The sequence below is a fragment of the Ricinus communis genome, chromosome 9 (assembly GCF_019578655.1).
Source record: "Ricinus communis isolate WT05 ecotype wild-type chromosome 9, ASM1957865v1, whole genome shotgun sequence".
Lineage (NCBI taxonomy): Eukaryota > Viridiplantae > Streptophyta > Magnoliopsida > Malpighiales > Euphorbiaceae > Ricinus > Ricinus communis.
In genome coordinates this window covers 26,458,309-26,473,416 of record NC_063264.1, presented here as the reverse complement: position 1 = coordinate 26,473,416, position 15,108 = coordinate 26,458,309, and the positions used below count along the sequence as shown (strand labels likewise).

The 15,108-nt window shown below is 35.0% G+C and overlaps 1 protein-coding gene across 1 annotated transcript; it reads right to left on the bottom strand.

The window, feature by feature from the left end:
- Positions 1-9,232: 9,232 nt before the first annotated feature.
- Positions 9,233-11,523, bottom strand: LOC8275914 (peptide-N4-(N-acetyl-beta-glucosaminyl)asparagine amidase A). The gene has a single exon (XM_002524473.4). The coding sequence runs from the start codon at positions 11,405-11,407 to the stop codon at positions 9,533-9,535; it is 1,875 nt and encodes a 624-aa protein (XP_002524519.1). The 5' UTR covers positions 11,408-11,523; the 3' UTR covers positions 9,233-9,532.
- Between the last annotated feature and the right edge of the window lie 3,585 nt (positions 11,524-15,108).

Genomic DNA, 15,108 nt, shown 5'->3' with positions numbered 1-15,108 from the left:
CGAAAAACCTAAAACCATCATATATGGTTGTAAGAGCCTATGAGTAAACAAAGAGAGGCGTGGAAGGGACATTTTCAGCATTGGTAAAGACAAGTCCTATTGAATCCTAGGTGAAATTCACTATCTTGGATATCCTAGTAACTGTTGCATTGTTATTGGAAAGGGCTTGGTTCCATTCCCTAGGAGGAGTTCCTTCCACCGTGCATCAAAAGGTCAAGTTCCCTCGTGAAGGCAAAATAGTGATTATCAACACTAAGGTGGAAAGATTATCTTTGCCATTCAAGAAGTTATCAAAGAGCTGGAAGCCCCTACTAGATTCTAAGATACTGCTCTATGAGGATTACATGGATCCTAAAGTAGCCAACATATTCAAAAGATGGATTTGATGCCTAGAATGGGGCTAGAAAAGAACTAGTAAGGTATTGTAGAGCTTCTAGACTTCACGGGTTGGGTTACTATGAGAATGAAGTTAAGGGTGAACCAAAGGGTAAGACTCTAAAAGATGTATTCATCTAAGAGTACAAGCCCTACTCCGGGAAGCGAAGCTTCGTAGGCGAGTCGCTTCTCCCCTTTTCTACTGTCTCTGGCGGAGAAAGCTCGAAGAGCTTATGGGTGAGCTTACGCTTACTCTTAGCATCTTTGATTGATAGGCGGAATCAAGTTGAAAATGACAGGGTGGATTGGATTAAAGCTCACGGATAAAGAGCTATTGGAGCTTACTTACCTTAAAGATCAAGTTGTGCCTCTCCAATGCCACTCTCTCTTCCTTATCGCTCTGCTTGTCTTCCCAGCCCTCCCTTATGGTTCTTGTGTTCCAACCAGTTCTTTGACTAAGATGCATACTTGCCGAGAATTTGATCGGCAAGAATTGTCTAAAAAGTGTGAGCCGTTATTAAAACATTATAAAGCTGGTGATGCCCACTAAGAATTTGATTACTAGGTCATGCTAATTCCACACGAATCAGTACTGAGAAGCATGTGCCCATCACTCCAGCAATGGCACTAAAGATGAAATATAGAGTCCCTATATCCTTATGGTTAGTGGAGAACAGCCATCGGACCATATTTCTCATAAGAAATAACCATTCTAGAACAATCATTTGGTCTTTCTTCCCGACCTATTTGACTCTCTAGCAGTAGTTATTTAGGTGGTATCCCGAGCCTGAACTTGTTAAAGTAGTTGGGATTGAGGTACGGGGGTTCGAGATATTCAAGAACCTAATCGTCGATAGAATGGTCGAGCTGAGTATTAAGAAAGTCCATGAGAAGGTCAGCACCAAGGTTGAGAAGCTGAAGCTAGAAGAGTTTATCACTCTACCTGAGAAGCTAAGTCAACAAGAGCTAGCTGCCCCTAATAGAGGAGCATATTATTATTGTAATTTAATGATAATGTAATAACGTCTAATCTTTTTAAGGATCATGTTTCTTTTATTTCAAAGATCAATGATATGAATAATAGTTTTGCTTACTTGTGCGGTATTTTTTCTTATAGTAATGTGCATTTTGATAATCAAAATATATGCATGTTTGATATTAATTCCATATAAATTGATTCATTTAATTTAGACATAAATGAAAATCCAAGGAACATCTCAATAGCTCATGATATAATTATTGAGAAGAGGAGAAAATTACAAAAAATAATAGCAAAAAGAAAAAAGGTATTTGCTTAGTCCTACGATGACATGCCAGGTTTATATAGGAAGATAACAAAGCACCACATTGCTACCTATCCGGACATCAAGCCAATTAAGTAGAAAATGGAAGATTAAGACCAGAATGGGCAGAGAAAAATCGAGAAGAAGTTGTTAAGCAAGTAAAAGTCAATTTCCTTGATGTAGTTGACCATCCCGAATGGTTGGCGAATATCATCCCAGTATCGAAGAAGGATGGTAAGGTTAGAATGTTCATGAATTATTGGGACCTGAACAAGGCGTGCCCTAAGGACGATTTCCCCCTTCCTCACATAGATGTGATAGTTGACAGTAATATTTTAAGTGAGATATACTCTTTCATTCATGATTTCTCTGAGTACAATCAGATAATGATAATAGTAGTAGACAAGCCGAATACGTCATTCATCATTGAGTAGGGGACATATGCTATAAGGTTATCCCTTTTGGACTAAAGAACGCAGGAGCAACATATTAGAGAGCAGTCACTAGCTTGTTTCACAACATGATGCATAAGAATGTGGAGGTGTATGCAGTCAATATGATGGTAAAGTCTGAAACAAGAGAAGGACATTTCCAAGCTCTTAATAAGTTCTTAGAATAAGTGGAAAGGTATAACTTTGGACTTAATCCAAAGAAGAGTGTATTCAGAGTAACATCAAGAAAGTTGTTAGGGCACACAGTGAGTCATTAGGGAATAGAGATTAACCTAGACAAGGTTAAGGCCATTCAAGAGATGCTAGTGACGAAGATAGAGAAAGAAGTCAGAGGATTTCTAGGACATCTACAATACATCAGCAGGTTCATTTCCAAGCTCACAATTATTTGTGATCCTATATTCAAGCTTTTGAGGAAAAATCAACCGATTGTATGGGATGAACACTATTAGAAAGCCTTTGACAAAATTAAAGAGAATCATATGAAGCCGCCAGTACTAAAGCCTCTGAAAGAATGGAAAGTTGTTGATTCTATACTTGGCTTTAGAGAGGAAGCCATGAAGGCAATGGTAGCACAATGTGGGCCTAATGATGTGAAGCATGCAGTTTATTATCTCAGTAAGAAATTGCTACTTTATGCGTCAAAGTATAACCTCGTAAAGAAGACATGTTTAGCCATAATATGGGCTACGAGGAAGTTGAGACACTATTTCCAATCTTATAGATGCAAGCAATTTCAAAAATAGACTCGCTAAAATATATGTTTGAAGCTCTATCTCTTACAGGGAAGTTGACTAGATGGTTAGTGCTTCTAACGTAGTTTGACATCGAGTAAGTCACCAAGAAGGAAGTTAAGGGTAGGACAGTAGCAGAATTTTTAGCTCAGAATGCGATCAAAGGAAATGATCCTTAGGATCTTAAGTTTCTTAATGAAAATCTAGGGATAATCGAGGTCTAGAAATAGAAAATGTACTTTGATGGAGCTATAAATGCGAAAAGAGCAAGGTTAGGAATAGTTCTGATCATGCCAGAAGGAGAAAAATACTGTCGATGGCTAAGAGATTGGACTTTAAAGTGACCAATGACATGGCGAAGTGCAAAGCATGTTGTAATTCTAGAGGCAACCAAGAGGGGGGGTGAATTGTTTTGAAAATAAAAACCAAAAATAAAATTAAACCAAAAGTGGAAAGTCAAGCATAACTCACAAGTCCAAAAATTTATAGTGGTACGGCGAACTCTTGCCTACGTCCACTCCTCAAGAATCCTCTTGAGATTTTCACTATCAAATAGAATTACAAACCTAACTCTGTTTGTGTTCTTTACAAGGCTAAGAATAAACCCAAGTGTTTTTCCAAAGACATACACTCTCATCCAAGTGTTTTCCTAGGCTCATACTCTAACCCACTCTAAGATTTTTAATCTTAGTTATAAGAGCTTTTTAATCCCTTACCCAAACACTCAATCTCACCTTTTGAGCTTTGAATACAAGAATTAAACACTTAACTAGCCAAAGATTCAATCATAAGCTTGAGCCTTAATACAATATAAAAAGATGAAGATTTTAAGTTGGGAGTAAATGCACAATGGGGGCTCAAAGTAAATGCTCTTGCTTGAGGTAGAACACTTAGAAATAATGTTTAAATACTTCTAAGTGAAATAGAGTCATTGCACCCTCATTAAATGTAAAAATAACTATTTCTACAACTGTCATAAATGAAACTTCACGAGCGTGAACAATCCTTCACAACAATGAATCATCAGCGCGAAAAATATATTCGAAAAGCTGGAACCTGTCACGGGCGTGAAAGTTGCTCTCGCGGATGGGAACTTTTGTTCACAACTGGAAACTTTGATTTTACGGCTTGAAAAATTTGACCGTGAGCTCTTCTATGATTTCTTGAAAATCTGGAGAGTCTTCAAAATTCACAGGCGTGAATAACTTTTTAGTCTCTAGACGAGCTAGATGTCAGTATGGCTTCTGAAGCATCAAAACAAGTCAAATTGTGCCCCGAGGTGGGAGATTTCAACTTAAATACCTGAAAGTGGAAAATTACTAAATCAGCTCGAAGCGACAAAATTATTTCCTGGAATAGAAAGTAGTCAGAGGAAAGTCTCTGTAATTACCAATTCAATGAGCATAGCTCCTAATTTCAACGGGCGTAGTTTCCTAGAATGCAGGTGAAGTCCTCAAAACCTAAGCAAGCGAAGTCCTCAAACCCAAGCAGGCAAAGTCCTCAAATTCAAGTAGGCGAAGTCCTTAAATCCCCAGTGGCACGAAATTGGCAATTCCCCAATGGAGCAAAGTCCTAAGCAGGCGAAGTTCTCAACCCAAGCAGGCGTTGCCCCATATCGAATCATCAATCAAAGTTCGAGCTTATGAAGCGTGGCTTATACAGCTCAAATATCCTTTTGTCCTATCCTTGATGTCTAAGATTTGTCTCAATTTGTTTAATGCAGTTGCATGCTCATAAATTTCGACAAATTGGGGGTATCTGTCAACACCCATTTTCCAGATCTAGATATCGTGAAAAGAACTAAAAACCCTATGATGAAAGTTACTACATTCTCGGGTCTCGGGAGGCATAGGACAGGTGAATCCGAGGCTGCGGTCAAGATTAATCCGGCTGAAATTAGTTTTTTGAAACCAATTTAGACTTAATTGTCAGAAAAATTAAGTTTGAGAGTCAAAATAACAATTTCTTTAAAATCAAGGACTGAATTGTAAAAATTAAGACTTCTTCTTTAGAGCCAATCGGCTGTATATAGTACCAATCAGCTCTATGATAAAGCTAATTGGTTCTTACAGAAGTAATTGGATTTTGACTCCCTGGCATCATTTTTCGGACGATTTTACATCTAGATACAGTTTCTAGAAGGTTTTCTTCATGATAATTATTGTTTTATCAATAATTACTTTAATTTTAAATAAATAAATGGAATATTTATCGATATATTTCTAGAATTTTTATCTCATTCTTTAGGGTTTCCTCTGAAACCTCTATAAATAGTAAGAGGTGTTTAGGGTTTCCAGGAGGAGGCAAGATTTGAGATTCGACTGCAAGTAATATTAAAAGAAAAGTGAAACACTGAGAAAGGAAAAAAAAGAGAGAAAGGAAAAAGAAAATAGAAGAGATTGCACTATCCATCATAATCAGAATTCAAAGACTTAAGCCATTAAAGAAAGAAGGATTTTAGAAAACTAGCCACTTAAGAAAGAGCACTTTCTGGAAACTCTTTTTTAATCGATAGAAGATTTTTCAAGTCAGATCCAGCTCTGGATTCCTATCCAGTTTTTTGTTCGACTACTTCCTCATTGCCCGAGACTCGCAGATCTAACATACACGGTGACAACCTAAGGGTTTCTTGCACCATACATCTACATCAATGATAAAAACTGGTTCTTTTGTTCCTCTTTTGTCTGTTATCTATTTTTTTATATTATTTTTTCTTAGAACAAAAGGATTTTTATCTTTGATCAGTATGATTAGATTAGGTATTTGAATATGCATGTTAATAGAATTTTGAATATGATAATAAGAACTATGATTTTTTCTAGATCTGATATTTTGCTGATTAAGATTTTAGATTTGCTTAAAAATATGTTATAGGATTAATATTTAGTTTTTCTCAATATAATTTGATAATTAAGCCTAAATAAAAACATGATTCTTTGTTTTGATAACCTACTGTTAGTTAATAAGATTTTAGGGTTTTTAGTAATTTAGAATTTTTTAGCTTCTGTAACTTTATTTTGTCCTTTTTTAGCTATTTTACCTCATTTTAATTTTATTTAAACATATTGTATGTAAAAATTGACTCTGGAGTGTGGGATTGAACTGACAAACGTGGAAGAATTGAAGGAAAACTTATTAAAGTGCCCCCCTGGACTCCAAAGCCGATCGGCTAAATATAGAGCCAATTGGCTCTATACTGAGCTGATCGTCTCTTCATGGACAGTCGATTAACTAACCATGATGGCCCTTATATTTTTTGCTTTTTTGGCATTTGTTAATGTATTCTTGGTCCCTGTTCAATTTTGGGCTTTCCGGTTCTATAATTGTAGTTGTAGGCGAGTTGTAATAATTAGGGTTTCCTTTCCTGCTTTATTTCCTTTATCATTATTTTGTTGTTTATTGCATGTTAACCTAGTATATCATTATATGATTGATTAATTAAAATGGGTCACTTAGACTTAGGGCTAAAAACTTATCTAACACGAATGGGACATTCTAATAGGTTAATCCACTTTAATTGGGCCTAAACCCTAAAATTAATTAGACTAATGGGTTTTGATATATTTAGTTAGATTTTAAACTTAGTTAGAGTTGAAATCACAATAAATGGGCCTTCTCATAACAAGTAGTCCAATATGCTTAAAGGCTTGAATCCAAAGAGCATAACATGTAATTAGGCTAATATATGTGGGTCTTAATATATAATTGGTTAGTAAAATTAGATTAACAACTTATATACGGGCTGGGCTTGAATAAAATGGCTAGATTTAGGTATATTTTGTAATGTTTTGGCATGTCTGTGTATAAAATACTTGCATTTATAGGAAATATTTTGTTAAATAATAAATTTAAAGATTAATATACACAAATAAGAAAGTTGGCTTCCGGATCCATCTCTGGACTCTATGGCTTAGCTTCCTTATGGAATCTGGGAAAAATCACTCATTAGTAAAAGTATCTCAATGATTACTCGGGTGACGACTCCCATCTCTGCGCTAATCTCAATGACTAGTTAGCGTGTTCCCAATGAGGTTGAAAAGCCTTACAGTATCATAGTCACTAAAGACACTCGGTTGCATGCCCGAAACCGTCGCCCACAATAGAATTGGCTCCGAGGAGATCGAATCGAGAAAGAAACTGTAAAAAATGCCAACTAAAGCCCTTGAGCCGATCAGCTCAGTGTAGAGCTGATTCAGCTTTACGTTGAGCCGATCGGCTCTACAACCATAGCGGATCAGCTCAACACTCCAAAATCCTAATTTTTGACCTTTTATGAATTTTTTTCATTTTTAGTTGTAGGTGGGTTGTAATAGGTAGATTTACTTTATGTATTTTATTTTTTACTTTTCTTTTATTTACTGTTTGATTAAATAAGTGTAACATGATTGATTAAGTAAAATGGACCACATAGACTTTAGGCTTTAAAATTGGATCCAACATAAAAACTACAATCCACTAGGCTAATCTTTGGTAAATGGACTTAAAATCTAAAATCAATATGGACCTAGTGGGCTTTATTATGCTTTAGTTAGGACAATTGGATCATATTTAAGTTTAAGATCATCTAATTAGGTCTATCATAAAAAGTAGTAAATTAGGCTTAACTAGCTTAGTTATTAAAACATAATATATAATTGGGCTATACTAGGTAGATTTTGTACATAATTGACTAGTAAATTAGATTTAGTTAGAGAAATCCAGAAATGTCTCATTTATATTTTTGCCGATGGTAGCATTCTTTTTGCTAGTCTCTAATCCTGAGAGTTTGACTTTGAAGTCTATTCTGTATAGTAGGTTTATGAAAAGAAGTATGGGCAAATGGTTAATTATGAGAAAGCTAAGATTTCTTTTAGTAGCAACGTTTAGGAGGGAGTTAGTGATGCAATTAAAAATGTGCTTCAGTTGAAGGAATTTGAGCATCTCCTGCAGTATTTAGGACTGCCTACTCTAGCTGATATTAAAAAAGATGATTCTTAATGTGCTCAAGGATCAAGTCAGCGAGAAGATTATAGAGTGGAAAGAAAAATTCTTGTCTAGAGCAGATAAAGAGATTACTATTACATGAGTCGTCCAGACTATCCCAACTCATGTGATGAGTTGCTACGTATTGCCTTCTACTTTTCACTCGAACTTGGAAGCCTTAATTTGCAGATTATTGTTGGGAAATATGAGTCAGGAAAAGAAAATTCATTAGGAGCAGTGGGACGCTCTTTGCAAAGCCAAGAGGGAGGGAAGGCTTGGTTTCTCCAACTTTCTTTCTTTTAACAAAGCTTTATTGGCTAAGCAAGGTTAGTGCCTATTGATGAATGAATCATGTGCCAGAGTCTTAAAAGCAAAATATTTTCTTATGAGTTCTTTCTTAGAGGCATCTATTGTTTACAAGCCGAGTTATCTTTGGCAGTCTTCTTGAAGCTCAATGAATTTGTTTTGATGGAAAGGAATAATGAAGAGGCAGAGGCTAATTGAAACCTTCGGATACATTAACATTCAGCTCTGCCATAATTATGCACGTTTTCTTTTTCCTTCTAAAGTTCAAAATAAAATAAAAGAAAGGGACACAGTAATCCTGGAATATGATGATGCTAAAATTTGTCCTGCAGACCACTGGGATCTCAGAATCGGATATATATATGCATACAACACACAACCTTTCTACAGGATAAGAACTCTTGCAATTAAATGCATGTTTAGGCTACCAACTGCAAGCGCGAATATGAAAATATTAATTGACCTGAAATTGGACATCTGGAAATAAAAATAACAAAAGAAAACAAGAAACAGAAATTAGGATAATTCGAGATGCCACATTCCAAGTCTTTTCCCAGACAACCAAGGATATAATTGAGATCTAATCAGAAATCGTGTGGATAACAACTATTGGAACAAGAACAAGCTGGAATGCAATGATGGGACTGATACAGGTAACGACAGATAAATTGAAAATTTTTTGTCTTTCCAAGTGACAGTATACATTCAATTTAATACGCTAATGTTTCTAAATTGTACCTTGTCAAGCATATCCCATATGACTATCATCTCAATGAGGTAAATTGGCAGAAACAGTGTTGAAGAACAATTGGGCATTTAGTCCATGACATCTGCAAATGAATGTTAGCAACATCTATAGATATGATGCTCTGAAGATCAAATGGAATTCCAAGGTAAAACATCCAAGTTCAAATAACCTCAACATAGCATTTAACCAATGTTTAATCAACAATCGCTTTAGAATAATACCAAAAGACAAGGACAACAAGTTACTGCTCCTACTTCCTTTCACTTCTAAACATAACAAAGAAATCCAGTTAGCCATAACACTGATTAATTACCAAAAGCTTAGTTCACTACAATTCTCATAAACAGAAACACTGGTTACTGAGACTGATCATTCTGTGTTCAAACTAAGCAGAACTTTTATTAAATTTCCTTATGTTCAGGGAATTATTTCTTTTAGAACAGTGAATAACCTTATTCCTTTGTCCAAATGAAAAGTAACTCCAATCTATTCTGGAAGCAAATTATTGACAAAACAGAAAGAGGTACAATATAGACAGTTATCTTGTACAAAAGCAATAATGACTAATACACGCAATATTTCTGAAATTGCAGATTACCCAACTAGGGAAAACCCTTGGCAAATCCAATAAGACAAATTCTTCCAATGAGGCATCAAGATAAAGCTAAATCATTAAACTCCATGGTTATTCAATAACTCAGACGCTAGAGAAGCCCTTCGAGTTGGAAGTGGCCACCATCTGCTAAGTCCAAAACCCAAGTGAGACTGTTCCTTTTTATTGCACTTATTTCCTACTTTGTCATAAAGGATGGTGTAGTTTGAGCTGCTTACGTTCCTGAAGTAGCAGAACTTATCACCATCATATTTGTAAACCTGCTGTGTGCTTCCCACTCCATTGACAACCAAATTGTTCTTTACAACCATAACACCCTGGGCATTCTGCAAATTTTTAAGAGAGCTGGTATCAAATCCAAAACTAGAATCTTTTGATTTCTTCTCATTGAACCCCAGTGTGACATTTGTTACATACAAGGAAGTGCCATTTCCTTGATCAAAGAAGTCAGAATACAACCCAATATTAAAGTTTTTGAATGATTTGAATGAATGAACAGAAGAGGTTAGCTTTCTAAAGGAAACGCTGTCAGTAAAATTAATTGTTTGATTCACAATCTGCAAATTCCCATCATCACCCATCTCCATTGAGTTGTTGTAACTAAACCGTTGATTAAAATGGGTAGTAATCTTACCAAAGGAGCACTTTACCCATCCAGTTGAGGATATAGACCTCTGTGCAGCTGCCAAGAATGTTCCATTCAAATCTTTGAAATTTGATATCAATGAAAAAGCAAGAGGCTTACCCTCATGTTTCAAAACCTTCCCTTCGATCTTTTTGCTCTTATGGTCCAACCAAAGATGCAAATTTGCATCTATATACCAAACATTCAAAGCATTGGTGACACTAAAACCTAACTTATGGGTCTTTCCATCTAATACACTCCCTAAAAGTGGAGTCATTTCAAGATCATAAGACGGGAGATCAAAGGAACCAATGGCAGTAATAGGTCTCCACAGGAGAGGATTGATTCCACCAGTATAAATCACAGTAAAAGGCCAAATTGCACCAAGAACCTCTCCATCAAGACTAACTATAACCTCCCTAAAAGGACCATTTCCAGGCGAACCCGTAAGATTATTCGCACTAATATACTCATTATAATAATTGGAATACCAAAATTCATCATTTTCATGAAAAGAAACATAAACCTCTAATACAGCCCTATAAACATTTGGAGGAATCTCAAATTCTTTCAATTGGGTATCAGTAGAATTCTGAATTTGAAACCATAACCCATCATTCAATGGAAGATCTCTCGAAATGGGTAGGATCAAATCAGCCTTGGAATCATGTCTAGCTTTAAAATGATCCAATAAACTATTCTCGTTATAACTCGATTTATCTTCAGCAGGATAAAAATAAAGAGTTACATTAACGCGGTAAACCCCAGTATATGTACTATCAACAAGATTACCAAGATAAACAGCTAATTCTTGAGTCTCATCCTTAAGCAGTGATGAATAATACCTTGTTATATCCTTCTGGACAGACCAAAAAATCCCAGTAGCTCTTGGTTCAGCAGTGCAGCTTCTGAGAAGCTCAACACCTCCCAGCCAAACCCCAAAAATGCGATCAAATTGTCGACCTTTGCAAGTAGCATTCCATTCAAGGATAATCTTGGAGAAATGTTGAGATGGGCAGTGAGAAGGAGGGGTGTAATTGGCGAGAACAGGAGATTTGCCATATGTGTAGCCAAAATCATGCTGGAGAACGGTGTGTATGCAAGGTTTTGTATTAGGGACATGAATTGGTTTTGTAACTTCAAAGTAAACAGTGGGTGTTGGCGGGTTTGTGGAGTGACTTGAAGAAAGTATAGAGATTGGTTCAGTAAAGAGGAGATTGTTGGCTTTGTGAATGTTGGCTGCGGATGGAAAAGGGTCGAGAAGCAAGAAGGAAAAGAGGAGGAGGCGAGAGAGGCAAGAGGTAGCCATGAATTCTCGTTGCTGTTGAGGTAGAAATGTAGGACTATCTTTTGTACTGTTAGTTGTTTTTGTTGGTCATTTGTTTTTCCTGTAGGTGAAAACAATGACCAGCAGTTGGCATTACAACCGAAACCAATAAAACCAAAATAGACGATGATTGATGAGGACGTCAGTACTTCTTAATCAACGTCACTAAATTTAGAAGTAATTTCAATAGGAATAAAGTTCAATTTAACCCTTGAACTTTGCACTCAGTTCAGTTTGTGCCTTTAATTTTTATAGCTAATTTAACTTATAAACTCTTTCAATAGGTTGGCCGTAGCTCTTTTTTGAAAGAGTAAAATGCATGAGCTATAAAGTCCAATTTGGCCACTAAACTTCTAATACAGACTTAATTTGGCTATTTAATTTTTTTTGCTGCTCAATTTGATCCTAAAAAATAATTTGAATTATATTTTATTTTAATTATATAATGAAATTTATATATTAATTTATTATATATTTTAAATTTTAACTTGGTGGAAGTCATAGAGAAGACATAGTGACAATAATGATATTAGATTATAAAATTTCATATATATATTTATATTTCTAATGATAATGTTGATAATTTTCTATTTAAAAATATTGGTGATAGTAATTAGAAAGTAATGACGTCTGTGATAAGTTGGTTTTGATATTTTATTGGTTTTTGATAATTTAAAAAATTTATATTTATTTTTTTAATTTTTACTTAAAAAAGGAATAAAATTGAATTTGGCTTTTCAATTTTTTATTTGAGTTCAATTTGGCCCTCCAACTTTACGGTCAGACTCAATTTGGTCGTTTCTTCGCAATTTTATCATAATACCTGCAACAAACTTGCTTAAAAAAGAGCAAAAGTGAACCTATTTAAAAATTTCAAGAGTTAAATTGACCGTAAAAATTAAAATGAGTCATTTTGAGAGCCAAATTTAACTTTATTCTACCAGAAATTCGGTAGAACCTCCCTTAAAATATAAATATTTACCTCGTATAACAGGTCCAGAACTTGCTAAAAACACTTCTAATATTCATCAAATATTTAACAGGAGTCGGGTCCCTCAAATAAATTTTACCCAGCCAAAACTGCAAAGTTTCGAGCGTCCAGAAAACACGGGGATCCAAAAGTCGATACAACCAACAGTGTTAGAATTCGAATCCGGAGGTGCCTATGCAAAGCTTGAGATGCGAATAATAATCTTAAAGAACTATTAAGCATAGAAGTAAATAGAAATAAATTGGGTGTGAACAAATATGAGGCAAAGCAGAGTTTCTTATAATCCAAGTCTTGAAGGATACTGTCAGCATCTGTTTTTTGAATCTAAATATCGAGGGAATTACAGAAAATTCAATAATAAAAGTTGCTTCTCTCGAGTCTCGCAGAATTGAGAAAAATCGAAATCTCAATTAGGATTACAAGTAAATTAAGTCAAAATATTACTTTTCAACATCAAAGTGGATAAAATTAAGCAAAATAGTTAATTTTTTAGTTAAAATCAGTCAAATTTTTATTATATGGACTAAATTGTAAAAATTCAAGAAATTATCAACCAAAAGCCAATTAACTTTGCATACAGCTGATTAGCTGTACACAAAGCTAATAGGCTCTATGCAGAGCTGGCCAACTCTACACAATGCATATTATCCCAAAACTCATATTTTTAGGTCATTTTTTTAAGTTTTCCGATTTTAATTGTCGATAATTATTAAAAGAAACTTTCTAAAAGGATTTTTTTGATAGTTATTTAGCTTTTAAATATATTTTATAATTAAATAAATATTTCTCGATAATTATCTTATATGTCTTAAAAACCTTATTAACCTAAGTATCAATTGATCTCTAGTTTGATCTTAACATCCAAATTGAATATGACTAATGTCATATTTGAGTGTCCATTTGATAATGTATAAAGGGTTCAATAATAAGGTAAGGTTTCCTCAAGCTCTCAAGTAATGATTGCAAAATGTCCTAAAAAGCACGAGGACGCCTTGAAAGTGCGAGGGCGTCATGAAAGCGTGAGGTCATTTTTCATATGGTCAGAGTTAACCAGTCACAAGGGAAGACCTTCTAGTAATCCTCTAAGGATGGAGAGACACTTCTTAGTCAATGAATCAATACCTCCAGAAGCATAGGGGCGTTTCAGAAGCATGAGGGAGGCTCAATTGGGGACAAAACCTCCAATATAGCAGGCATTTATGCGACGAGAAGCGCAAGGTGCTTCTGAGCATGCCCAAGTCAAGCGCGAGCGTGAAATTCTAGAGCAGGGGCAGTTTTCACATTTAATGTAATGTCATTAATCGTTGCAACTTTAGCCACCAAGTCAGAGTAACGTTTTTGGAACCGTTTGAGCCTCAACGACTCTTTTTAGAAAGCGCAAGGGTGATTTTCATGACTACATGCAAATTTTTGCCAAGTCATCCAATTTGCATTAAATGAGTATTGGGGCCTTTGCAATGTCTCAATGAGGTTTATATGAGTATAAATACCCATCCCGATTTCGAAAGTCATAAATTTTCTAATCATGTTTTCAAACTGATCAAAGCATTATATGGTTTAAACAAGCTCCAAGAGCTTGGTATGAAAGGCAGAGTTCCTTTTTAATTGAAAATGGATTTTCAAAAAAAAGAGGTTGACACCACTTTGTTTGTAAAGAAATACAAGTATGGTACTTTAATTGTCCAAATCTATGTGGATGACATTGTGTTTAAAGCTACTAATGAATTGCTTTGTAAGGACTTTGTTAAGTGAATGACTAGGAAATTTGAGATAAGTATGATGGGAGAGCTCAAAAATTCTTTCTTGGTCTCCAAATCAAGCAAAGCAAGGATGGAATATTTATCAACCAATCCAAGTACATAAAAGAACTCTTGAAAAGATTCGAGATGGATGGTTTCGTAGTAGCAAAGATTCCTATGAGTGTCATACAAAAATTAGACAAAGATGATAAGGCTAAGAGTGTAAATGAAAAGCTATATAGAGGTATGGTAGGTTCTCTCTTATATTTAACCGCCTCTAGATCCAATATTATGTATAGTGTTTGTCTATGTGCCAGGTTTCAATCTTGTACTAAGGAGTCTCACTTGAACGCCGTTAAAAGAATTTTGAAATATTTGTATGGGACCTTACATTTAGGACTTTGATATCCTAGATAATCATATTTTGACATAATAGGCTATTCGGATGCCGATTATGTAGGAAGTCTTTTAGATAGAAAGAGCACTTCTAGAACTTATTATTTTTTAGGTGAATGCTTAGTGTCTTGGTTTAGCAAAAAATAAGTCTCGATTGCTTTCTCCATTGCGGAAGCCGAAATGTGGCGGCGAAATGTTATTGTACTCAAATCCTTTAGATGAGACAATAATTAAGAGATTATGAGAGAGGTTGATTACATTCCTATAAATTGTAATAATAAAAGTGCTATAAATCTCTCTAAGAACCTTATTCAACACTCTAGGAGTAAGCATATAGACATCAGGCATCATTTCTTGAGAAATTATGTGCAAAATGGTGATGTTGTCTTAGAATTTGTTGATATAACTAACCAACTTGTCGATATTTTCACCAGACCTTTTAAATGAGGAGAGATTAAGTTACATTAAAAGAGAATTAGAAATGATTGATGGAAGTACTCTAGCTTAGTTCTTTTGTATGAGTTTTCTAATTCTCAATTCTTGAAACATTTGGTGAA